The 26,092-nt window shown below is 34.4% G+C and overlaps 3 protein-coding genes across 4 annotated transcripts in view; all 3 read right to left on the reverse strand.

The window, feature by feature from the left end:
* Positions 1-8,359, reverse strand: LOC132055522 (CRM-domain containing factor CFM3, chloroplastic/mitochondrial). Its single transcript, XM_059447392.1, has 10 exons — positions 7,433-8,359; positions 4,120-4,579; positions 3,906-4,036; positions 2,561-2,902; positions 1,870-2,026; positions 1,474-1,766; positions 1,309-1,368; positions 652-729; positions 251-423; positions 1-159 (listed from the first exon to the last, which is right to left on the reverse strand). The coding sequence occupies exons 1-9, from the start codon at positions 8,270-8,272 to the stop codon at positions 310-312; spliced, it is 2,475 nt and encodes an 824-aa protein (XP_059303375.1). The 5' UTR covers positions 8,273-8,359; the 3' UTR covers positions 1-159; positions 251-309.
* On the reverse strand, positions 6,816-16,016 carry LOC132055523 (uncharacterized). The gene is made up of 2 exons (XM_059447393.1): positions 15,209-16,016; positions 6,816-6,858 (listed from the first exon to the last, which is right to left on the reverse strand). The coding sequence occupies exon 1, from the start codon at positions 15,882-15,884 to the stop codon at positions 15,255-15,257; it is 630 nt and encodes a 209-aa protein (XP_059303376.1). The 5' UTR covers positions 15,885-16,016; the 3' UTR covers positions 6,816-6,858; positions 15,209-15,254.
* The window catches only part of LOC132055525 (CRM-domain containing factor CFM3, chloroplastic/mitochondrial-like), a 20,700-nt gene continuing 5,179 nt past the window's right edge, over positions 10,572-26,092 (reverse strand). Inside the window, exons 2-5 of one of the 2 annotated variants that reach the window (XM_059447396.1) lie at positions 14,575-14,683; positions 12,941-14,139; positions 11,322-11,402; positions 10,572-10,897 (exon numbers count right to left, since the gene is read on the reverse strand). In XM_059447396.1, coding sequence (XP_059303379.1) covers positions 10,784-10,897; positions 11,322-11,402; positions 12,941-13,297 — 552 coding nt within the window. In that variant the 5' untranslated portion in view covers positions 13,298-14,139; positions 14,575-14,683 and the 3' untranslated portion in view covers positions 10,572-10,783. Of the gene's footprint in view, positions 10,898-11,321; positions 11,403-12,940; positions 14,367-14,574; positions 14,684-26,092 lie in introns of those variants that run through there. The other variant, XM_059447397.1, reaches the window with a different exon arrangement.

The following is a 26,092-nucleotide window of genomic DNA, read 5'->3' on the forward strand; positions in this document are numbered from 1 at the left end:
CTGGGAAAAAATGAGCTTCGATGAGCACGACGTGAAAGCCCTTCCACAATTTGAGTCGACCAGTGATTCAAAGGCTCCATCAATGGCCATAAGCAAGTAATCGAGAGATTCATTCACCTCAAATTATGATCCAAAACCTCAGAAAGATGACTGTAGTGGCTGCAATGATACAGTGTCATACTTGGTCAATAAGAACATATAGTTGTTATCAATAGGAACAACTTTCAAGAATGATGAGACCGGCGATTACCTCAATAGGACTACGGCCATGATACAATGCAATTGTTCGTAATTAGCCATAAAGTGTTGTTATCCTGTTTCATTGTCCTCGAGACTGGAGTATTCTGAATCATCATCATTTTCCCATTCAGGATCTTCATCCTCGTCACTATCAGACTCTAACAATGACGCTTCATCTTCCCTCTGCAGACCGAATAAAAATTTAGTAAATACGGATTTATTGCTATACTGATCCTATTCTGAAATAAATAAAAAAACACCCTTCCTTCCTCCCCTGGGGACCCCTTCCCACCCTTCAACGCAAGGAACAAATTAGCAGCTTAAACAAGAGAAAGCCCTCTAAGTTGTCAGTTAAAGAATAAGAAACCTCCCTGATTTCCTATACAGCCAGAGGAATCGTGGTACACTCACTTGGAATTCTGAGACATGATTGAACTGATCAAGCACCTCCAGATTGCTAGATTTAATATCCGTGTTACCAAAATCACCCTATGGACGAACAAGAAGAAAATTCAGTTAACATGTATAGAGAGTTGGAAACCTTCTTTGAACTTCACAAGTACTGATGAAGAAACATTGTAGCTGCAAATATGATATTGATCATGCCTTTGAAATATAAATAATATAATAACACTCTGATCCCACATTAACTTAATTTCAACTTGCTCCATAGTTGATACTAGAAAGATGCAAGGATAGATTATGGACCTTTCAGAATGGATCCAGTTAACTTTTTATTAAAGCTAATAGAGTTGGAAACAGAAGCCTCCCAAAAGGTTTATAAACTTCCGGGAAATATTTCAATTAAAATGTTAGAATTTGCAGCAGGATAAACACCAAGAAATGAAGCACAAACCATTGGACCATTTGCTGGAGTTGGGACTACAAATTATCATGATACATGAATATAAGTTCAAGCAGTACAAAACTTAATACCTGACACACAGGCACAACATCTAAAGAGCCCAAATCAAAAGGAAGCAGAGTGAAAGATAATATGAAAAACGGTAAGGTATATTAGCGAACTGCATTACAATAACACATCCAAGCTCAGGATTTATGTCTTACAATTTGCCTTTTCGTTTGCTCTATCGACGTCTCCAGCTCGGATATATGCTGACTGAGAGCCTACAGACAGCATTTGGGATGCCAAGTAAAACAAGTAGATTATCAGTAAAAGGTGAGATAACATTATTTTAAAATGGGACAGCTGACTTGTATAAGATGAAAAACCTCGTAACGCTGCAGCGCCACTCTACGTTTTAGTGCTTTTGCTTTTGTCAGAAGGTTCCTTGGCCTGAGGCTGATAGGCCGCCTATAATTTTTCCCACGGTAGAAAATAAGCGCATAACCTTTTGGCACTCTATCTATTGACACTAAAATCCCACCACTTTCATATTCCAAAAGTCTAGCTGTTTCTTCAACAAAAGCAAGTTGCTTTTCTTTTGATATTAACTTTACAAGTTCTCTGTGTTTCCAATGCAGATGCATGTTCTCAATAACACCATCAAAGACACCACGGATACCTGGTAGGTAAGCATATACATGATTTCTCAGTTAAATACAGGATGTGCAATCAACAGATTGACCACAGTTTATGGTTTACGTCCAAAAACAATGAAAGCTCACCAAGTGGCAGGTATGACTTCATTCTTAATCCAACTCTACGGAACATGACCCTTTCCTCCTCTGTTATTGTTTCCAGGTCATCAGAAGGACCAGCAGGAATCCAGGATTCCACAATCTTAGCTAAAATTTTCTCTGCTTTAAGCTTCTTAGTCTGGGACTGTTCATGCATCACATAGAAACTATTACTAAAAGGCAAAGGAATCACTAAAATAAAAAATGAGACAAGACTAGGCGAAAATAACTTTGGAATCGAAGATTTTGAGAAAAATTTAAAAACTTCTCTTGGCAGGATATTTTCAGAAGAGCCAAACATTAGAACAAAGAATGAAATAAAATCTGAAACTCTACAGAGTCAAAAAACATGAATAAGCAAAAGAAATTTTGAATAAACAAAAGCCTATACACATATAAGGGTATAATGAAGAATTCCAAAGACACCAAAACTAAAGTAAAGAATTCTATAGCTCTTCAGTTGATACTTTCCCATAGCTAGATAGTATCAATACACCCGGGTCACACCAAACTTTCTTCTTCAAAATCAAAAGGAAATCTGATGGATTTAAAAAAAGACAAACATTTGCAACAGATTGCTAAGATAAAGTGCAATAAAAACAATGGGTCATCATGAAAAAAGCTAATGTGAGAAACCTTTAGAAGTGCTTGTTAAATAGAAGGAAAAGAATATACTTACAATCTCAAATTTATGTTCAAGCCGCTTGACTACTCTGGCCGTCTGAACCATAGCTGCTTCTTTCAACATTCTCTCACGTTCTTCAGCAGATATTTCTCTCCCCCACCGAGCCTGAGCCTCATAAAATTCCGCTAAAGTACCGGCAACAGCCTGTCCATCTGTGGACAATGGTGCCACTTCAGCAGGCCCGCTCCGCATTTGCTCTTCGACATCTTGGATCTGTTTTGTCAACTCTTGCCTTTCGGATAAAGCAGCCGCAACAGTAGGTGGGACAAAATCCTTTCCTCGATAAAAGATTATGTAATATTTGTTTCTCAGAAGTAGGACTCCCCCTGTTAACATCTGAGATGCAGGTGATATGTTAGTATCCAATTTTAAGGGCACACGAGTATTATGTGTTGGTCGGTTATATACCTTTCTACGCCCTAATTCTTCAATCCTTAAAACAAATGGGAGGCATGCTTCTACAATGGTTTCTCTAATTTACCAACAAAGCATAGTCTTTCCATTCATACAGTACAAGAACTCTCACAGAAGCTCATATCCGGCAAAAAAGGCTAAAAGAACCTTTATATCTGAAAATCCACGGAAGAATATTGGTATGAACTTCATTATTAGAAAAGGAAAAATTATAAGAACTTCCAACATTCCTGGAAAAGCCGAATACCATACCACTGTATAACTGAAATCAGCTGATATGTGATTCCAAAATAGGGGCGCGCCCATAACTCAATGGTGATTATTTTTTAAATTGGTAACATGTAACTCAACGGTGATTATTGAAATATTGTGTGGAGTGAATAGCTTATGATGACTCCCAAGAATCACATATGACAGGATAGAGAACATGAGCTTTTTGGGCAAAAAATCTGTACAGTCAAGTCTCAAGCCATGATGGGCTATGGCACTTGAGAAGTAGCAGAGGGAACAACTAAGATGTATTCTAAATTCACACATAAACAGGATCAATTTTTTCTTCGTTCAACTATATCAGTGGTGTCTGCAGAAAGGAAAAAGAAATGGAAAACACAAGGAGAGCCAACACTTTCTCCTGGAATGTGGAATTATGAGTTATGACCACTTTAGCTATCAAGGACTCTCTATAAGTATTTACTTGTAGACAAGAAACATCGGTGATATGACTAAAAGCCTTAACACAACCTAATTTCATGAAGTTAAAAATGACACTGGTATTCCCTTTGAGGGAGATAAATAGTACCTCCTAATTCATATGGCATAGCACAAAGACTCAAAGCAGTAACAAACAGAAGCAACTAACATATCAAGACATTTTTTCTCTATACTTTTATTTGGGATAAAATCATATCAAAACATTCTAACACACCTTTAACTCTTCTGCCATCAGCTTGTTGTTTGTGTTCTGAATTCCACGTTTGACTGCAATTTTCACAACTAAGCTTTTCTCCCACAGCTTGATTATAGCAGCAGCCAGCCCTTGGTGATTTCTATTTCTCCCTAAAAGGGATACCAGGAAGATAAACCATGTTATAACACAAAAAGATAAAGCAGTAAATGGTACTTAAAGGGTCAAAACTTACCAAGAGCAAAATGACAAGGAAGTGATTTAGCAATTTTCCGCAAATTAGTCATTTCTGCATTTGTTAGGCGTGATCTCATTCCAGTAGGAAGAAGTCGGAAAGGTGTTTTATAGCCAGGAATTGTCTGAGGGAGCAAATCGGCATCAACAGGAAGTACTCCCGTACCCCACCAATCCTCAAAACGTGGGCCTAAACCATCAAGTACCCTATTGAATTCTGCTTCCTCCTCAGTCATGCTTCGGACACGATTAGGATGAAGTTGGTTTAGATTTTCAATAACTGGATTAAAGCTTTTGTTGTCTTTTGCAATAGATTTGTCAGATGAAACATCAGGAACAAAGAGAGCATTGCCTTCCTCATTCACAGATTGAGACCTTGAAGAAGGCCCCTCATAGTTACTTCCTCGATACACCACCATCACACTCCCAGCCCTCCATATCACAAGCCCTCCTGTCCGACGCTGACAACCAGAAAAAAGAAAGTTAGCAAACTTCAAATTTTCTTGCATAAAACTACCAAACGAACTCATTTCATCTTTGCATGAGGCCCTCAATCTGTAAAGGAAACTTGAGTTCAGTTTCTAAAGTTATGGAGACCCTCAATCATTTCAGCGATGTTACAGGACTTGTAGCAAATTTGGATAAGTCCAATAATTTTATAGCTGGAGTAGATGACAATACTCGGAACGCTATCCTTAGCAGAACTGGTTTTCCTTTTGGATCACTGCCTATCAAATATGTGGGATTGCCACTTCCAAGAAGTGGAATAACATGGACTGCCAGCAGCTAGTGGATAAGATTACCAGTAGAATCAAAGCTACTTATGCTAAAAATTTGTCCTATGCTGGTAGATTACAAATTATTACAGCTGTGTTATTTTCAATATACAACTTCTGTGGTGCAGGAGCATCTATGGGGAGCTTCTGAAGAAACCAGGAAAATAGCTTTGGTGGCCTGGGATAAAATATGTATGCCTAAGAAGAATGGTGGTCTCAACATTAAAGGGTGTAATAATTGGAATATTGCTTCAGGAGAACTACTATGGCAATTGGCAAGCAAAAAGGACATTCTGCGGGTGAAATGGGTTAATGGCATCTATTTGAAGTCTGAGGAGAATATAGGGGAACATATTCCACCTGTGGACTGCAGCTGGTACTGGAAGAAGTTAAACTCCCTAAAAGCTCAAATGATTGACTGGTATCAAGGAGACAGGTACATTCTTTCCTCAACAGGGCTTATTCTGTTTCAAGGAGTTATGAGGCTATGCTTCAATCCATTCAATTTCTATCTTTTTTGAAAGGAGGTTTATGCATTACTACCTCGCGATATGCAACTAAGTGTTGATATGCTATGTCGGACGAAGGGCATGTGAGTCGCGCCGTGGCATGCACGATAAGTGCTAAGTTCGGTTGCAACAAATGTTAACACTAAGTCCTAGAATTGTGAGATGCCAAAGGCAAAGCCAATGCTTGGCCGATTGACGTGTCATGTCCTGGGTCGCATGCAACTATAAAAAAAGAAATAAAAAAAAAAAAAAAAAGGCTATGCTTGGGACTCTATCAAGGTTTGGAGAAGCTGCTCTAGTATGGAGCAAAATCATGATGCCTAGACAAAGAATGATAGTTTCGCTGGCATGTCTAGATAGACTGCTCACTTGGAGAAATTAACAAGGTTGCACATACATGTTGATGATCAGAACTGCTGTCTTTGTAATGAAGCAGTGACAGAAACTCAGAAGCATCTGTTTGCTGATTGCAAGTGAATTTCCAGAAGTTAGAGACATATTAAGCATGTGGATGGGTATCAGTATACAAGACAGGGGAGTACATGACACAATTAGATGGATCAAAAGAAGATGGAAGCAGTCCCAGAAGGAGATAGTTGCAGCAGTTTGGGGTGCACTGATCTACTATACATGGCAAGCAAGGAATTGGAGGATTATCAAACAAGCAACAGTAAATAAAGAGTTTGTTATAGCACAAATATAAAAGGAGATTAGAGAAAGATTAGGCATGTTGAATAGTTCAAAGAGAGCACACAGATGTCAAGTTTTAATTCAGCAGTTATGTACCTGGTTTTCTGGTTCTGTTTTTTGAGATCTAGTAGTTTTACGCATCCTACCTAGAAGGTGGTCAAGAACTTTAGAGGCTCTTTAGGTTGTTTAGTTTATTTTGTTTTTTATGGTAATATTTCACATTTTATTACCAAAAAAATAAATGTATAGTGAGGAGTAGTGAAGGCTCAGATCAACTTGTTCACAAAAAACTTTTAGGAGTTTGCAGGGACAGTCCTTTTGGTTGACTAATAAATCCATCCTTATAAAGCCTATTACCAAAATGCTTGGAATTAAACTTGAGGTTTGATATGCAACCATAAGAGTTCAATTGGTTGTTGCAAATGGGGGAGAAGAAAGGAAAAGGAAAGTATACATTCCCAAAATATATTGCTTCAACTATGTTACTGGATAATTGCTTGTAAGTGTACTCTTTATCATTTCCTTGAAATGGAGTAGCACTATTTATCTTTAACAAGACAATAACTGTATTTCAAAATCAAATTCAAGTAACTTTACATCTATATGGCATCCTTATGGAAATCATAGTGATGAATATTGTTCTCATTTAAATTGAGACCATTTAAGGTCAAAGAGCAATTTCATTTCTAAAAGAAGATACATGAATAGATCTCTTTCTTCAAAGTAATGATGATTCTTATTATTAATTCACAAGTGTTATCTAATCTGGTCAGAACTTTAGTTCAAAATGTAACTAGGACTATTCGTCGTAATCTTGGCCAGCTCAAGGACATTATAAGAAGAATGAGTATTCTGGACACAGATTCTGGAAATTACTTTAAAGAACCAGATACTCATACCAAAACAACGCAAGACAAATACAAAGCACTACACGAACTTAAAGCTTGTTTTGATGGTTGTTACATATTGTTCGTAATGTACTGTATTGTACTGTATAGTTTTGATGACTACAACGTTTGAATAGATTGTATCGTTTCCTATCGTTATATAATGCCACACATCAACAATCCGAAGAATAAACATACAACATTATAAAGAAAAATAGGGTATGGGGTAGAATTATTATAAAAAAGGTAGGATAAAGAATAAAATAGGATTATTAAACAATAAGCAACAAAACAGGAAAAAAGATACGCCAACATTAAATGGGACTTTTCGTCGTTACATAACGATGTATTTAACGATACGATACAATAAAATATAAGTAACAATCAAAACAAACATTGTATTTAACGTAGCAATACGATACAATACAAAAGGTAAAGCCAAGGGCACCAACCTCTACAATCTCGTGTCCGGTCCTCATATCATTAGCCAAAACCTCATGAAACTTAAGCCTAACAAGCTCATTCTTCCTCCACGAATAATGAATCTTTTCCAACACAGCTCCAGTAACCCCAGCTTTAGGTACATTAATCCTTTCTCTCAACGTCATACCATTCCTCCTCAATCTCCTCAATTCCTCATCCTCTATCGTCAATTCAGCCAACGTCGGTGCCTTAACCGCTCTCCTCTTCCCTCCCTTTTGTTCCTCCACCACCTCATCATCCTCCACATTCCGCTCCCACGGTAACAATGCACTATTATCTCCTTCATCATCACTCTCTTCTAATATCATATCCGGTCGTACCCAATCTCTCTTCAATAAATCACCTAATTTCTCTTCTTCGCTGTTTTCAAAATTCATTTTTTCTTCTTTTTCGTCCTCCTCTTCTTCTTCTTCATCATCAGAACCTAAACCTAAGTTTCTTAACCTCAATACAATCCTATCAATAGCAGTAGTCCCTACTCTAGTGTCTTCATCAAAATATCTAGTTCGTGTTTCCGAATCAACCTTTCTCGAATGTTCTACTGGAGGAGGTGTGTTTGGCCATTTGTTTAACCAATTAGAATTGGAATTCTTTGATTTAACAGGGGTAGAATTGTAATTTCGGTTACGTTGTTGTTTACGGTAATCGTTGTTGTTGTTGAGACTGATATTGCAAGGAGTGATTTTGCAGCGACGAAGTGATGATAAGGGTTTAATGATGAGAAAAAATGAAGGTTTAATTGAAAAGGAAGATGAGAGCATATTATCTGGTGGTGGCAATTCTGTGAATTTTGGTATTAATAAGTCCATTTTTGAATTTAGCTTCTTGTTGTTCCAGTTAGCTTCATAGTGTAATGGGAAATATTGGTATCAGTTGACAGAGGTTGACGATAAGAGATATCAATGAGGATATTTTCTATTTTTAATGGACACGTCAGCATTTGAGTCATAAGACCCGACCCAAGTGTTTGTCCGTGATCCGCGTCCTGACACATCGGCCCGCAAATATAAGGAAACCCAATTTCTGGGCCCAAAAAATTTCACTGATAGTCGATTTTGGATTCTATTTAGGGTCATTTGCACTTTCAACCCTATTCTGTGTTGGTCTTTATTTTTTCCCTCAATATAAGTTTTTATGCTTTTATATTAGTTTTTCACAATATGTAGATCAATTGACCAAACCATATGTCTTTTTAGTATCTTTATTTTGTCATCTGACTTATCATTGTTGACCAAACCAAGGTTTTTAATCTTTTCTTTGTCACCTAACTTATCATTATTAAAGGCGTACGACGCCTAATTATTTCGATCCAACAAGTTTATATTTTCAAGTCATAATATTTCACAAGTTATGTTTCACGTCCTTAAAGAACTTATGCTCCTCTAGGCATAAAAGTTTTATTTTGAAGGGAAAAAATTAAAGACCAGGCCATTCGAAGAACAAACCGTGCAATTTCTTCTTCGATTAAGTCATGACCGAAGTTAATCAATTTCTATAAATCTAACTACTTTGGCAATAAAAGTTGCAAAATTTTGCATCTGAAACTAAAAAAAATTGTTTGAAATTGAGAGGTCACATACATGACGGACCAGGGAACTTCAGGCACTAATGCATGAAGACTCCACCCTTAATCAGAAATCTGATTTGGAGTGTTTCCCTTTAGATGGGTGCCACACGGCACTAACGTGAATTAGTTGGGTAAGTGGATTGATAACATCCAATGATTAAGCAAAAAAGAGAAAAGAAAAAGGATACATTTGAAAAAAAGGAATTGAGATGTCTGCAATAACATAAAAAAGTAAGTTGAGCATCCACTGAAATAGACGTTGGAAAAAAATATATAAAGAGTTTAACTATTGTTCACCGTCAGTCGGACCTTTTTTTACACGGTCAGTAAGTCTTTGACTTATAACCGGTATAAGGTTCTCTATTATTTTCATCATTTAATTTATAAAAGTTAAATATTAAAAATGGTAGTATGAGGGAAGGTTCTCTATTATTTTCATCCTTGTATATACAACCGTAACGTTTTTATCAACCGAAGACGAAACTTGACCTTTATGCGTCTGCATTACAAAAAGTTAGCCTGTTGTTCAAGTTCAACCACTGGCTTCATTTTGAAGGCGTGTGAAGATATTTGTCTTCCATTTAATATACACGATAATCAATTAAACATCTTCAAAACAATTAAACATCTTCAAAAATTCAACAAGGTCAATATGGGCCTATGACCAATCCATTTACAAAAAGGATAACAATGAGGTAGTATCTGTTCAGTGGAAAACAGTTCTTCTACCCAAAGCATGGGAGGTGATGAATTAATGATTTCCTGGCCAAGCTCATTTATCTTGTTGAGCAAAAGTGTTTGTTCAGTCTCAAGCTGGACCGTAAACTCTTCTTGTGTATCATCATTTGTTTCATCTGATACAATCCATCATTCAAGATGGCAGGTTGCAGTTGATCAAATGTAATATGCCAGCTAGGGATGTTCATAGTTTGGTTAAAAATCGATTCAAATCGAAAACCAAAACCTAAACCGATATGTAGTTGAGTTAGGTTTTGATTTTGAATATTTAAAAACCAATAATATTTGGTTTGGTTTTGGTTTTACTAAAAGCAAACCGAAGAAAAAACCGAACCGACAAATTTTATACATAATTTTTTATAATTGTGTATATACAATATATTAATTTTTATAAATACTTTTAAATAATTTATATATTTTTTTAAGCAAAATTTTATTTATCTTTAATAGGCTAATGAACTTTATATCTTAAGCCGATTTTAAAAGAGAAATCCATGAATTCAACTTATTTATTCAAAGAAACAATTATATGAGATTTACCTAGATTTATGTTTTGTATTTCTTACAAAACTTTATTTACTTAATGAAAATCATATATCCGAAGACATTTTCTCCATAATACAAGAAACTATAGCTACCAAAATAAAAAGGTAATAACGGATTATAAGTTGAAAAAGGATAGAATATTCTCCAATAATTGTAGGAAAAAAAACATGAAAGAGAGAAATACCATTAATTTTCTTAAAAACCGAAAAATCGACTCAAACCGAACCAAACCGACTATAACAAAACCGATGGATATGTATTATATTTGGTTTGGTTTGATTTTAATAATTCTAAAAACGGACTATATTGGTTTGATTTTTGTTTTAACCCAAAACCGACCCATGAACACCCCTTATTGCCAGCAAATGCTCAAAGAATTTGAGCGTGTCTTTAGAGTAGGTTTAACACCTCAATAGACTAGCCTTTGATATAATGCAGCTCCTCATAAACAATTAGCCATGAAATGTTGTTATCCTGTTTCATCATCCTCATCACTGGAGTATTCCGAATCTTCGTCATTTGCCCATTCCGAATCTTCGTCCTCGTCATCATCAGACTCCAGATATGAAGTTTCATCTTCACTCTGCACACCGAATGAAAATATAGTTAATATAAATATTTCACTATCGTGCCGATGGTCTAACGGAAACAGTCTCCCTTCCTCCCAAGGTAGGGGTAAGGTCTGCGTTCATTATACCCTCCTCAGACTCCACTTTGTGGGATTTCACTGGGTATGTTGTTGTTGTAGTATAAATATTTCACTATCTTTCTATATTGATCTTTTCGTTTAATTAAGTATCTGCTAATTTATCTTTTCCCTGAAGTACAAAAAATCACCCTTCCCTCCTCCTCTGGGGACCCCTTTCACCCTTCACCGCAAGGAACTATTAACAACTAGGACAAGAGGAAGCCCAGCAAAGTCGTAGTTAAAGACAGTTCTCCACTCTAGTAAAAGAAGCCTCCAACATTTTCCCTACACAGCCAGAAAAAAACTGTTGTACACTCACTTGTGAAAATCCTGAGACACGATTGAACTGACCGAGCTCCTCCAAATTGCTAGTATTTATGTCCGCATTACCAAAATCACCCTATGGACAGACAAGAAGAAGATACAGTCATCTAACATGTACAGAGAGTTAAAATATGCACTTAGAACTTCAAAAATAACGGTGAACATGGTGTAGCCGCAAATATGCTTCACATTACAAATAACAAATTTAACTCAGAGAGCAACCTCACGTTTTTCCAGCATCTATTTTTGGCTTCACCTCTCTTGAAGAAGAGGTAACTAGTATGGATAGTTCTTAACAAATATCTCAATGTTTTTTGTTCTTAAATAAGGAATAATTGTCCCACTGATAGACAGAGTAAAGCTGGGAAAAGATGAACTTGGCTTACCGATGTTAAAAAAATCCAGTTAGTACATACAATTTTGGTTTTAAAGAGAACCACATTTTTGTGCAGGTTCTCCACTTTTATATACCAGGTCCCACGACATCAATAAATTCTTACTTTATCCAGAGAATGAAAAGGAAATTTCTCTGCTCTTAGATGTGATCGTTCTCCAGGGATTATGGTTTACAGAGATCAGATACGTACCCCTTTGCTGCATCTCTATGAGATTCTGACTGAATAATGTAAATAAATCTGAGTTTAGTCAACTTTTACACACTAGGGTTTGGTCTTCTAAAAGATGGCAATCTTAAATTAGGAACATTTGTTTCATCTATAATATTCAGAAATATATTTCTCTGTAAAAACTATTATATGGCGTTTATAGGACATCAATTTTAGAAAAAAGAATATAGCTGGTTTCAAGAATATCTTCAACAATGCAAGATTTCGCCTTTGAATGAAAAACAACAACAACAATATGCCCAGTATAATCCCACCAGGTGGGGTCTGGGGAGGGTAGAGTGTACGCAGACCTTACCTCAACCTTTTGAGGGGTAGAGAGGCTGTTTCCGAAAGACCCCCGGCTCAAAGAGAAATGAAAAAGCATCAGGAATAATAAACAGTAGTAATAAGCAGTAATAGCATCAAGATAATACGACAAATAACATAGTAAACGACATAATCGGAGTACAAGCAAAGACAAGGACCTACCAGGCCTTTGAATGAATAATATATTAATATTCTGATCTCACTTAAATTTAGTTCTCTATGCTCTGTAGCCGATACTTGAAAGATGCGAGGATAGATTATGCACTTATAAGAACAGATCCAGTTAATTTTTTTAAAAGCTAACTGAAAGATTTACAAACCTCAGGGAAAATATCAAAGGAACAGCTGGAATCTGCAGCATGAAGTAGAAATCTAAGGCATGTTAAAAAATTCTATAGCTCATCTGTTGACACTTTCTCATAGCTAGATAGTACAAAAACACCTAGATTGCACCAAACTTTCTTCTCAAAATCATAACAGGAAATTGAATGAATTTCAGACAAGACGAACATTGCAACAGAATTCTAAGATCAAACATAATAAAAACAATGCTTTATCTTCTTTTTTTAGAATGGTAACATAAAAAATGCTTTATCTTGAAAAAAAACTAATGCGCGAAACTTTTAGAAGTGCTATAAGTAAAAAATGTGCTTTTCAACTAGAAGTGAAAAAATATACTTACAATCCCAAGTTGGTGTTCAAGCCGCTTAACTACTCGGGCCGTCTTAGCTCTAGCCGCTTCATTTAACATCCTTTCATGTTCTTCGGCAGCTACTTCTCTCCCCCACCGAGCTTGAGCCTCATAAAATTCTGCTAAAGTACCGGCAACAGCATGGCCTTCTATAGCCAACGGTGCTGCTGTGGCTACTTCAGCAAGCCCAGTAAGCTTTTTCTCTTCATCATCTTGCTTCTGTTTTGTTATTTCTAGCCTTTCTGCTAAAGCAGCTGCAACACTAGGCGGGAGGAAATCCTTTCCTCTATGAATGATTATGTAATATTTGTTTCTTAGAAGGAGAACTCTCCAGTTAATATCTGTCATGCAGCTCACATGTTAGCAATAAAACTCGACATATCTCCAATTCAAGGGCATGCAATTAATAGGTGCCACTCAGTGATGTTATAACCCCCCCGGGAATGGGAAGGATCCTAATGCACCATCAAACAGTTTAATAATGGTGATAACTGAAACTTATTAGCGTAAAAAGCTTACAATGAGTCCCAAGATCACATATGATGCATAACATGAATATTTCAGGCGATTTTTCTTTTGAGCAGTCAACTTAATGGGTTAAATAAAGCATTTTAGAAGTGGCAGAATGAAAAACCAAAGATGTCTCTCAAATTTTAAGATATTCTCTGATTTTCTTGTCTTCGAATTCATATAAGCAGAATTAACTTTTACTTATAAGCAGAATTAACTTTTACTTCTTTTTAGAACTAAAACAGCACCTGCAGAAGGAGAGAAGAAGAGACCACAGGAGCCAATATTTCCATCTCAAAGGTGGAATAATGAGCTATGACAAGTTGAGCTATCAAGGACTCCTTAACATTATTTAGTTTTAGACAAGAAACTTGTGATATGACTAACAACCTTAACATCCTCAAATTAAAGATGAAACTGCAATTCTCTGCAAGGAAGATAAATAGTACCCACTACCCAGTACTCCCAATTCAAATGGCATTGCACAAAGACTCGAAGAAGGTATGTCATAAACAGAAGGGATATAATCATATCAAACATTCTAACAAACCTTTAACTCATCAGCCATGAGCTTGTTGTTTGTGTTCTGAATACCACGTTTGACTGCATTTTCACAACTAAGCTCTTCTCCCAAAGCTTGATTATAGCAGCAGCTAGCCCTTGATGATTCCTATTTCTCCCTAAAAGGCATACCAGTAAGACAACCCGTGTTTTTCACGCTAACAATTAAATAGTATATGGATATTTAAATGGTTCAAATTTACCTAGAGCAAAATGACAAGGCAGCGATTTAGCAATTTTTCGCAAATTAGTCATTTCGCCATTTGTTAGGCATGATCTCATCCCAGTAGGAAGAAGCCGGAAAGGTGTTTTGTATCCAGGAATTGTCTGGGGGAGTAAATCGGTATCAACAGGAAGTACTCCCATACCCCACCAATCCTCGAAACGTGGGCCTAAACCATCTAACAGCTTATTGAATGCTGATTCATCCTCAGTCATGCTTTGGACACGACTAGGATGAACTCGATTACAATTTTCAATGATTGGACTATAGCTTTTGTTGTCTTTTGCAATAGATTTATTGGAGGAAACATCTGGAACAAAGAGAGCATCACCTTCCTCATTTACTGGTTGAGATCTTGAAGAAAACCCCTCATGGCTACTTCCTCGATACACCACCATAGCGCTCCCAGACCTCCATATAACAAATCCTCCAGTTAGACGCTGACAAAATTTAAAAAAAAAAAAAAAAAAAAAAAGGAAGTTAACACAGTGACAAAACATAAAACGAAATAAAATAAATAAACAGATAGTAAGGATACTGAAAACTCAGATCAACTTGTTCATGATAGGACTTTGCAGGGGCATCACTTTAAGTTGACTAATAAATCCATTCTTATAAACTATTACTTAATAGATTGGAATTGCACTTGAGGTTTGATATTCAATCATATGAGTTGAATGGGTTGTTGCAAAAAGGAGGAGAAGAAGGACAACAAAAGTAACTTCATCAAAATGTCCGGCTTAGAACTATATTTACCAGATACTGTATCTTCACTATCTTCAACAAAAAATTATTGTAATTCGACACAAATTCAAGAAACTTTATATCTATATGGAATCCTTATAAATATATGACATTAATTCGTTGTGATACTGATAAATATGTAAAGTGACAAAGATATTTGAATAAAACTCTTTCTTCAACAGTCCCAATTCCTATTAAGTGTTATCTAATCTTGTTGGAACTTTACATATTATATCCGTGTTGTAGTGTATTAAAAACAATACATGATTATAGTATCATGGAGAGGTGAAGTAACTCAACAATCATGTGGGCAGTCTTCATATCACAAGCCAAATCGTCATGAAACTTAAGATTTACAAGCTCATTCTTGCTCCATGTATGATGAATCTTTTCCAACACTAGTCGTGTAATCCCAGTTTTAGGTACAGTAACTGTTTCTCTCAACATCATACCATTCCTCCTCAGCCTCCTCAACTCCTCATCCTCAATCGTCCTTTCAGCCAACGTCGGTCTCCTCTTCCCTCCCCTTTGTTTCTCCACTATCTCTTCATCCCATGTACTATTATCTCCTTCACCATCACTCTCTTCTAATATCATATCCTTTCTAACCCAAACCCTATTCAATAATTTCTCGTTTTCGCCATTAACCAACACACTCGAATCCAATTTCAAATTCCCCTCTCCTTCTAAACCTAACCCTAAGTTTCTTAACCTAAGTACAATCCTGTCAACAAAAGAGGTCCCTACTCTAGTGTTTTCATCAAAATATCTTTTCGAACGCTTGGATTTTACAGGGGTAGAATTGTAACTGTACCTTTTCCGGTAATCATTGCCGGTTCTGAAATTGCGACGGAATGATAACCAAGGTTTAAGAAAAGATCGAGCGGAGGAGAACATAACTGCTGGCAATTCGCTAACAAGGGTTTGTCTTTGCTTTGCCAATTATTCGGATTCCTACTTATAGGTTAGCCTCCGAATCTAATGACCCGACCCGAGTGTTTCTCCTGATCCAACTCGGGTAATTGTCGATCTAAGAGCCCGTTTGGATTGGCTTATGTTCGTTTTCGCTTTTTTTTTTGGTTTTTACCACAAATTAAAGCCATTTTGCGCATTTTTAAAATAAGCTCAAAAATAATTGGGCCATTTGATTTAAATTATCCAAAAGTTTTATGTTCGAAAACAACTTATAAGCCAAAAAAAAAATAAGTTAGACTACCCCAACTTATTTTTTTTTTAGCTTTTATGTTCGCAAACAAAGCTTATAGGCATAAGCCCATCCAAACAGGCTCTAAGTCCTTCAAAGACCCTAGTCTTTAATTTCTGACTCTCAAATTGTTGGTCTTGTTGTAAATATTATTTATTATGAGCCCGATTGGATTGCCTTATAAGTTGCTGAAAATAGCTTTTCACCTTTTTTTGTGTTTGACTCATTGCCTTAAACCGTCATTTTGTGCTTAACATAAATCCAAAAAAAATAATTATGCCCGTTTGGCTTAGCTTATCTAAAGCAACTTATAAGACAAAAAACATAAGTTGGGGTAGCCCAACTTATTTTTTTTGGCTTATAAGCTGTTTTCAGCAACAACTTATAAATTGCTTTTTTTAAGCCCATCCAAGGGCTCTATATTGTGAATGTCTATCTCTACTTTGGGACCAATTTAGTTTTTCCTATATGAGGTTCTCTCCATTGTATATTCATCCCTCAAAGAGAAATAAAAGAACTCTTCTCTCTTTCTCTATAATATTTTTGTTCTTGTTTATTAGTTTATAATACGTTATCAGCACGAGTCTCTACTAATTGAGATAGAAATTTCAAGATATTGTTGTAGTTATAAAATTTTCGATCTTTTGTACAGTAGCCCTAAAAGTGGTATGCTCCTTGTCAACAAAATCCCTTCGAGGAAAAGGTATGAATTTGCTGTTACCCTTTACGGCTTCAAGATACTGTTCTTACTCCGTATTTGATGTATATACTAGAAAATTTATATGCGCTTCGCACAGTCTTAAATAACATCCCTTTATATATGAATTTTCTAACATTATCTTATTAAATTTCAATAAAATGTAGGCATATAAAAATAAAAATTTAGTAGCCTTTAACTTTTGAAAGTGTTTCATTAGTAGCATTTACATACCTAGATATTAATTTTTCTTAAACCAAGATTGGAAACTGACATTCAGATTTACAATATCATTCTTTCACTTTAATCCTGATACATTTAGATTATTTGTTGAAGGTAGTATTAGAGTTAATATATACACCACCTCTTAAATACACAACAAAAACAACAACAACGATTAGAATCTCTAAAGAAGGAAAAAAATCAAGAGTAAAATTTATCCAAAAAAATAATAAAATCTAAATGAAAAACAAATATTATAACTTTAGTTTCAATCGTATATATACATATGTTTGATGTAAAAATATAACGATGAAGATTAGTATCATTAAAGGAATTTAATAAAGATATTAATTAATGGGGTTATAATAAGGGATATGAAAAGTTGAAGCAATATCAATTGTTTTGTTTGAGAGCATGTAGACATGTTTATACTTTCTGAATTCTCTCGCTCTTTTTTAATTGTAAAAATAACGAAAAAATAACTAAAATCTAATGTAAATTTAGGACAATTACTCCTACAATTCAAAATAAGAATTTTACGCCTAACAAAAGGCAAAGTATTATATTTAAATTAGCATTGCAAATTACAAGCCGGCAACAAATTAAAAGTATAATAATATATACATTTATCGACTACAAAAAAAATACATATAACTTTTTTTTTTTTTCGAGTTCTTCCGGAGTTAATTCCTTTTCGTCTGATGCTGCCGCCGCCTATCAAAAACTCATAGATATTTTAAAATCAAAACACAATAACGAAATAAAAGAAACTCTATCATAATATGCCTCAGACAAAATACCTCGAGAGACTCTTATTTCCTTTTTGCAATTTTTCACTGTCTCGTGTGATTTACCCTCCAGCTCAACCTACAACCATTTTCATTCACATAAAAAAGTACATAAATTTTGGATTTTAAAAAATGAAATCAATTAGTACATGAAAAAGCTAACTATAATCGGTTATAGAAAAATTGAAGATAGATGTACTAAAAAGAAAAAGGCATGATATGGCAATAAATCCAATAACTGGGAAAAGGGCACCAAATAAGAAGAAAAAACTTTCAATGCAGAGATTTTAGAATGAGAAGAGGAAAAGTAACTTTGTATGCCATGAAAAAATGTTATCATTCACATAAAAAAGTACATAAATTTTGGATTTTAAAAAACGAAATCAATTAGTACATGAAAAAGCTAACTATAATCGGTTATAGAAGAATTGAAGATAGATGCACTAAAAAGAAAAAGGCATAATATGGCAATAAATCCAATAACTGGGAAAAGGGCAAACCAAATAAGAAGAAAAAACTTTCAATGCAGAGATTTTAGAATGAGAAGAGGAAAAGTTACTTTGTATGCCATAAAAAAAATATGCTCTAATATCTATAGTAGGCAATTCAATTTGTAAATTATGAGGTAATACAATAGGAAGAGTATTAGGAGCATTAATTATCACAAAACTGCAATCAATTTACCGTATATGTTACTAAAAGGAAGTTTTGGGAAAGTTAAACTTGAAAACTTAAGATTGGAATATGAAAAGACTCCATTCTGCAATGGAAAAGGAACTTATGCAACAGAAAAGACATTTATGCAATTTAATGGCCCATCATAACGTCAATTAAACGTTGTAACCACAAGTTCATTAGTTGAATTGTTCACGTTCATTAGATGAGTTTAAAAGAAAAAAATTGTGAAAAATGAGAGAAAAATTCAAAAAAAGGAGAAAAAAGATAAATGGCTTTCTTGATCATCTAGGGGTGCCACATCACCTCTCCTATGCCTAGCTTTATAATATATATAGATATAGATTTTGAATATAAGAATTTTGTGTGTCATGACAATTCACCTATCTTAATTACTAATAATTATTTGCCAGAAGCTTAATTAGCTATTATGTACTAAGGTACCTTCTTGTTGGTGTTTGGCCCTTTAACGTAACAATAATGCTTAAGTTGTGATGTAGATAAATTGCTATGCGGATGGCAAAGTGAAGCGTTAAATTGAACAAGAGAATTGACGTTTGCTGCCTTCTGACCAAAAACAAATAATTAGTCATCAGAAGTGGCATTCATATTTATCAAGTCTATATAACTAAATTTATATATATTCATGATGATCAGAAGTGATTATCTTATCATAGGCTTATATTTTTTTGGTTATGATTGAAGATCCGTTAGAGAAAAATCTCTATTATATTCATGCTTAGATTTGCTCCTGAAGTTGCAATATCTTAAAAGAGGTTATAAGTGATCATAGTTTGATATGATAAAGGCACGTTCATAGAATTATGCTCCATTCCTGAAGAATGAGAAATTTACAAATACAAATCCATTCCCTGAAGTGAATGTGACGGTATGTAATAAAGCTTATAAATACAGACGTGCGTTTGGTTGTGAAGTTATCACGACTCATCTCCAGAAGAGCATGTCAGGGTATTGTTTGATAGTACAAAGTTAATTAAATGCTCCAGAAGAGCTAACTATTTATCTAGAAGATCATGACTCTAGAGTGTCCAAACAATATGTGATTATGGAGAATAAATTAAAGGCTCCTAAAGAGCTTATGTAGTATTATGTCATTCGTTCACTGTAATATACGAAGGTGTTATAATGGAAACACCAGTTATAGTAAACCCGAAGTTTACTAAAATAAATAGCTATTATGTTGAAGCTATAAATGATTGGAGGATATCTTCAAAATTACAGTAAGTAAGAAATATGTATATGAATGGTTACCCTCTTTTATGAATGGTTACCCTCTTTATTCTCCAAATTATATCGCACAAATACAAGTATGATGAAATCACATGTCATGGTAAACCAGAAGTTTATTGCTACAAAAAAATAATTCATGTCATAGTAAACTAGAAGTTTACAAAAACATATAGCACATGGTATGGTAAATCTGAAGTTTACTAGTATAAATAATTTTATTAGTCGGCATGAGCGATTTGACCATCCCGATTCAAATATGATGTGCAGATTAAGTATTTGACATATATTGAAGAACTAGAAGATTCTTCAAGAATTTATTGTTGTTTCTTGTTCTCATGATAAGTTGATTATACTAGCTAAAGTTGGGATTGAGTTCTCTAAATTCTGAAAAAAATATAAAAGGTGAATATGGGCCCGTTCACCTGTTATGTGATGTCTTAAATTGATGCATCGATAAGACGATCACATGTGCGTTTATTGTCAACCCGCAATTTGACATATGCAAAGTTACTTGCTCAATATAATTGAGTTGAGAGCACAATTTTCAGATTATGTAATCAAGACAATTCATCTTGATAATGCTGGTTTATATCCAAGCTGGTTTAGGGTAAATGCCTATGATATATGGCTAAACTATTATTTACGAGAACAAAGCTTCATCGAATCAATAAATTACGATAAATTCTCCCTTCACAATTGGTTCAGGGTCAGGAACCAAATATTTTCATCTAACAGTTTTTATGTGTGGTATATGATTTATTAATCTACCATGATGTACAAAGACGAGTTCTCCCAAAAAAGATGAGATATATGTTAGTTTCTCTAACATGGGGGGAGGGGGGACAAGGAGCTATGAAATATGTTATAAATTATCATCAGTATGATCTTCATTCAAAGATAATTCAAGTCAAATGCTGGAAGTAGGGGTGTACATGGACCGGGTTGGTTCGGATTATTTAAACACCAAACCAAACCAAATGCGTCGGGTTTTTAAATTTATAAACCAAACCAAACCAATAAAATTCGGGTTTTTCAACTTTGGATTTTCTCGGGTTATTCGGTTTTTTTGGGTTTTTCGGATTTTTTTTTCGAAAAAGTCTTCATACAAAACATATGACTTTTACTTCAAATATTTCTTTAGTCCGGGTAAAATACAACTATATAACTAAGGTGTTTCTTAAGAAAATAGCACAAAATGTGAGATGGGTGATGACATCGTATTAAAATATTCAACAAAAAAGATAATAAAATCGGTTAAAATAAGTATTGCTAATTAATAAGCCATAAAGAAAATGACTTTAATATAAAGTTATGCTAAAATAAGTACGGCTAATAAGTATTAATTACAAGACAAAGAAAAAAATTAAGCTATATATTTTTACGCTCTAAACCAATTATGCAAAAATTAAAGAATAGATACCCAAAATTACCGTCATTCCTAGTGTTAGAATTGAGTTTCTTTTGTTAGCATTAGTATTGATTTGGTTTTGGATTAGTCTTTATTTGAGTTACAAACATCTATGGGTTAACTTATTGGATCATTTAAAATTCTAAGTATAAGCTTGAAATAATATGTTAAAAGACAAAAACTATGAAAAAATTTAGGAAATATTTACAAATTACATTACAAATAAATATTTTTATGTATAAAATATTTTAAAAATCGAATACACGTAACGTCGGGTCGGTTTGGTTCGGTTTGACTTTTTTTAGGTAAAACCAAACCAAACCAATTATGGTCGGGTTTTTTTTTCCAACACCAACCAAGTCAAACCAAACCACTAGTCGGGTTTTTTTTTCTCGGTTTGATTCGGTTTATCGGTTTGGTACGGTTTGTCAGTTTGCTTTGTACACCCCTAGCTGGAAGCATTTGCTGACATAGAACTAATGTCATGTTTCAGCTGAAAAATGCTCTTATAAAATCAATGCCCTGAAGGACAGAGTCTACAGCATGCATGAAGCGTGGTAGACCAATCGGTTCCAAATGAAATAATCCTTGAAAAGGGAGAGGAGCAAATGATCAAAATGATTATAATAAGGAGGCAGTGTGCTCGTGAAGAGCCTACGACGTAACACTTTATTAAACCTCATCAGAGGTTAAGGTACCTGAAACTAATGAAAGTGATGAGATCTCAATAAGTTATGTCGCATTATGAACTTATACAAATGATATATTATCGACGATATCTTTTAGTACAATATAGCGCAATATTGTAAAAGATTGTCAGGATTTAAATTCTACGTCTATTAAAACATGCTAACGTAGAAATTATTATCAAGTGAAATGCCACATCTTGTAAGTGTAAATGCTTATTGGACACGGGTCCAGGACATTTAAGATGTCACATCATTTTAATGGATATTGTCACTTGACAAAATTTATATGAAAATTCTTGAAGAATTTCGAATGCCTGAAGCATATTCAGGTTCTAGAAGTTTGCTCATTATTCTTATATGATTTAAATCAAGCAAGGTGAATATGATTTAATCACCTTAATGAGTATTTAATGACTAAGGGTCTATTTATCCCTACGTCTTTGTGGAAATAAAAGTCTGTCATATTATTAGTGCAAATTGATGACTTGAGTATTATAGAAACTCTTGAAGAGTTCTCAAAAGCAATATATTATCTTCTGAAAGAAGTTGAAATGAAAAACTTGCATAATTTTTTGGTCCTGAAGTGCCATATCTTTATGCAATTGGTACATTTATATATTTTGCTATGACTACGAGGGATTACCATCATACGATATTGTTCTACATGACAGTTAAATCATATTACGAAAACATTTGTTTATAAAGCAAGTCAGGAATACACTTGAAGTGATTTCAACAATATTATATGCCGATGCAACTCTATTCAAAGATTGAAGATGCAACAACATAATAGCCCAACTAAAGAGTGGATTCATAAAAGGATAAAACATATTTCACCAAAATTGTTCTTCACACACGAGATTCAAAAGAATGGTGATATCAACGTGCAACAGATTCGTTCAAGTAATAATATGGTTGATTTGTTCACTAAGTCTCTACCAACTACAACTTTCAAGAAGATGGTGCACAAGATTGGAATGTGAAGACTCAAGCACTTGGACTGAAGTTCTTATCAAAGGGAGTTAATACATGTTATACTCTTTTTTCCGTACAAGGTTTTGTCCCACTGGGTTTTTCTTGTAAGGTTTTTAATGAGACAACAAAGGGCGTATTATTAGAAATGTGTACTCTTTTTCCTTCACTATAATTTTTTCCACTGGGTTTTTTCTAGTAAGGTTTTAACGGGACACATTATCTACCAAATAGACATTCAAGGGGGAATGTTATAAATATTATTTATTACATTGTGAATGTCTATCTCTACAAGGAAAGTTAGGGTTGGTAACTTTAGGACCAAGTTAGTTTTCCCTATGTATAGAGAGGTTCTCTCCATTGTATATTCATCCCTCAACGAGAAATAAAAGAACTCTTCTCTCTTTCTCTACAATATTCTTGCTCTTGTTTATTAGTTTATAACAGGTCTTTAGTTTTTCTTTTTCAATTAAAAAAATAGTCAAAAGTAGCGAAAATAGTTTGGGAAGGGCATGGGCAGGTAATTAGTTAGGGTTGGGCCGGGAATTAGTGATGTTTTCCCTTAATTTTTCCCATGCTTCTCATCGTTTAATGAAAATTTCTGGGCCAAAGTAAGCTTATTCGCTTGTCTACGAAACTAGAGATTCTGAGTTCGATCCCCAACAGAGTCGGGAAAAAAATCGCAAAGCAAAGTTACATAGAAATTTTGCATTATCCGTGAAGTTATCGGGCATAAGTTGTGTAGTAACTACTTCGCTCGGTATAAGTTTATAGAAACTTTGCTTTGTCCCACATAAGTTCTGCCTTGTCCCACATAAGTCCTGTAAAAATGAAGTTATGTCGGATAACTTAATTCCTACATAACTTATGCTAGACAAGGCAGAAACTTTGTCATACGAAATAGATCATAGATAAGGGTAGACCGAATTTCTTTTTTTCTTTTTTTGAAATTAAAGACCATGATTTGAGAGACAAAATTAAAGACCACCCCAAGATAGGGACATTCGTGCAAATTTCCAGTTTTTTACTTCAATACATTGTGTCCTTAAATTCATTTTTCTAGTTAAAAACTTCATAGCATTGTATTGTAAAGTTCAGTTTTCAGTTTAAAACTTCAGGATATTGTGTCTGAAGTCTAGTTTTTTCAATTCAAAACTCAAGAAAATTGTGTCCTTAAGTTTTCAATTCAAACTTCAAGATTTTGAGCTTTGGCCCGTTTGACCATGAAATTTTTTCACTTTTTCCCGAAAACGTTTTCACTTTATTTGGAAATCAATGTTTGACCATGGAGAATTTAAAAAACTCTAAAAAAATTGTTTTCACTTTCACTACATTCAAACAACCAAATATTCTTTGCAAAAACTATAACCAAACACAACTCCAACTCCAAAATAACAAATAAAGTGAAAAATATTTGGTTTTCATAGGCATAGAAACCAAAAACTTTTTCACTTTTTTTGCAATTTTGGAGTTGGAGTTGTGTTTGGCCATAGTTTTTGCAAATAGTTTTTTTTTTTTTTTGAAATGTACTTGTTTTGGTTGTGACAAAAGTGAAAACTTGAAAAATAAGTTTTTCTTATTTTTCAAATTCCAAATGCAACTTCAAGTTGTATTTGGAATTTTCATGGCCAAACACTAATATTTAAAAAAAGTGAAAAAAATTTCCAAAAAAAAGTGAATAATTCTTTGGCCAAAACGGGTACTTTTCAGTTTAAACTTATGGGACACAGTGTCCCCAAGTTCAAATTGGGTAGTTCGACTTCAGGCTTGAGTCCTGAAATAGTACTAGATAAACTTTAAATAATTACAAACACTAGTGAAAACTTAAATAGCAGCCCAAAAGATGGCTATCCGTGCACTTCGCCCAAAACTGTCTCTGTGGATTGTTTATTGAAAGAAGTTCACTTAAGTGAATATTTTTCCGAATAACAAGAAGTTTACAATGTCCATCAATGAATGTGGTGGGATGAATAAAATCCCTCCACCCGTAATTAGAGATCTCGAGTTCGAGCTTGAGAATAGAGAAACTTCTGGCAGGGAATGCGCTACGCCACAATAATCAGGTTTGGTCGGACCAGAACACACAGTTATCAAACACACACACACACACACAAAAAAAAAAAAAAGAAGAAGAAGAAGAAGAAGAAATTGAGATATCTACAATAGAATAAAAACTAAGTTGAGGATGCACTGTAATATATGTTGGGAAGAAAAATGTAATTCTATCTCCTTGTATGTACAAACGTAGCGTTTTCATCGACCAAAAGAGGAAACTTGTCTTTTATTCTTCCGCATTACAAATTACAAAAGTTAGCTTGCTGTTCAGCCACTGGCTTCATTCTGAAGACGTGTGAAGGTATTTTTCTTCCGGTTATATACATGCAAATCAATTATACATCTAGAAAAATTCAACAAGATCAATATGGGCCCTATGACCTATCCAGTGAAAGAATATATTAACAAAAAGGATAACAATGAGGCAGTATCTGTTCAATGGAAAGTAGTTCTGTCCAAAGCATAGGAGGTGATGAATTAATGATTTCCTGGCCAAGCTCATTTATCTTGTTGAGCAAAACTGTTTGTTCAGTCTCAAGCTGGACCGTAAACTCTTCTTGTGTGTCATGTAGGCTTTCCAATTCATACAGCTATGCTGAAAGTCCTTCGAGATCATCGTCTTCGATTAAAGACTGGAACTTGATCATCATTTGTTTCATCTGATACAATCCATCATTCAAGATGGCAGGTTGCAGTTGATCAAATGTAATATGCCAGCTTAGGGTGTTCACGGTTTGGTTAAAAACCAAAAACCAAAACCTAAACTGATATTTAGTTGGGTTAGGTTTGGTTTTGAATATTTAAAAACCAATAATATTTGGTTTGATTTTGATTTTACTTAAAAGCAAACGGAAGAAAAAAACCGAACCGACAAATTTTTGTGCATAATTTTTTATAATTGTATATATACAATATATTATTTTTTATAAATACTTTTAAATAAATTATAAATTTTTTAAGCAAAATTTTATTTATCTTTAATAGGTTGGTGACTTTATACCTTTAAGCCGATTTTAAAAGAGAAATCCATGAATTCAAGATATCCATGAATTCAAGCTCATTTATTCAAAGAAACAATTATATGAGATTTACCTAGATTTATGTTTTGTATTTCTTATAAACTTTATTTACTTAATTAAAATCA

Source organism: Lycium ferocissimum, chromosome 5 (genome assembly GCF_029784015.1).
Source record: "Lycium ferocissimum isolate CSIRO_LF1 chromosome 5, AGI_CSIRO_Lferr_CH_V1, whole genome shotgun sequence".
Classification (NCBI taxonomy): domain Eukaryota; kingdom Viridiplantae; phylum Streptophyta; class Magnoliopsida; order Solanales; family Solanaceae; genus Lycium; species Lycium ferocissimum.

Coding starts and splice junctions, on each gene's coding strand:
- LOC132055522 (XM_059447392.1), bottom strand. CDS start 8,272: ATGGACTTATTAATACCAAAATTCACAGAATTGCCACCACCAGATAAT. Junction 4,580..7,432: donor CCGGACACGAGATTGTAGAG/GTTGGTGCCCTT, acceptor TCTGGTTGTCAG/CGTCGGACAGGAGGGCTTGT. Junction 1,369..1,473: donor TGGCGCTGCAGCGTTACGAG/GTTTTTCATCTT, acceptor TGCTGTCTGTAG/GCTCTCAGTCAGCATATATC.
- LOC132055523 (XM_059447393.1), bottom strand. CDS start 15,884: ATGTTCTCCTCCGCTCGATCTTTTCTTAAACCTTGGTTATCATTCCGT.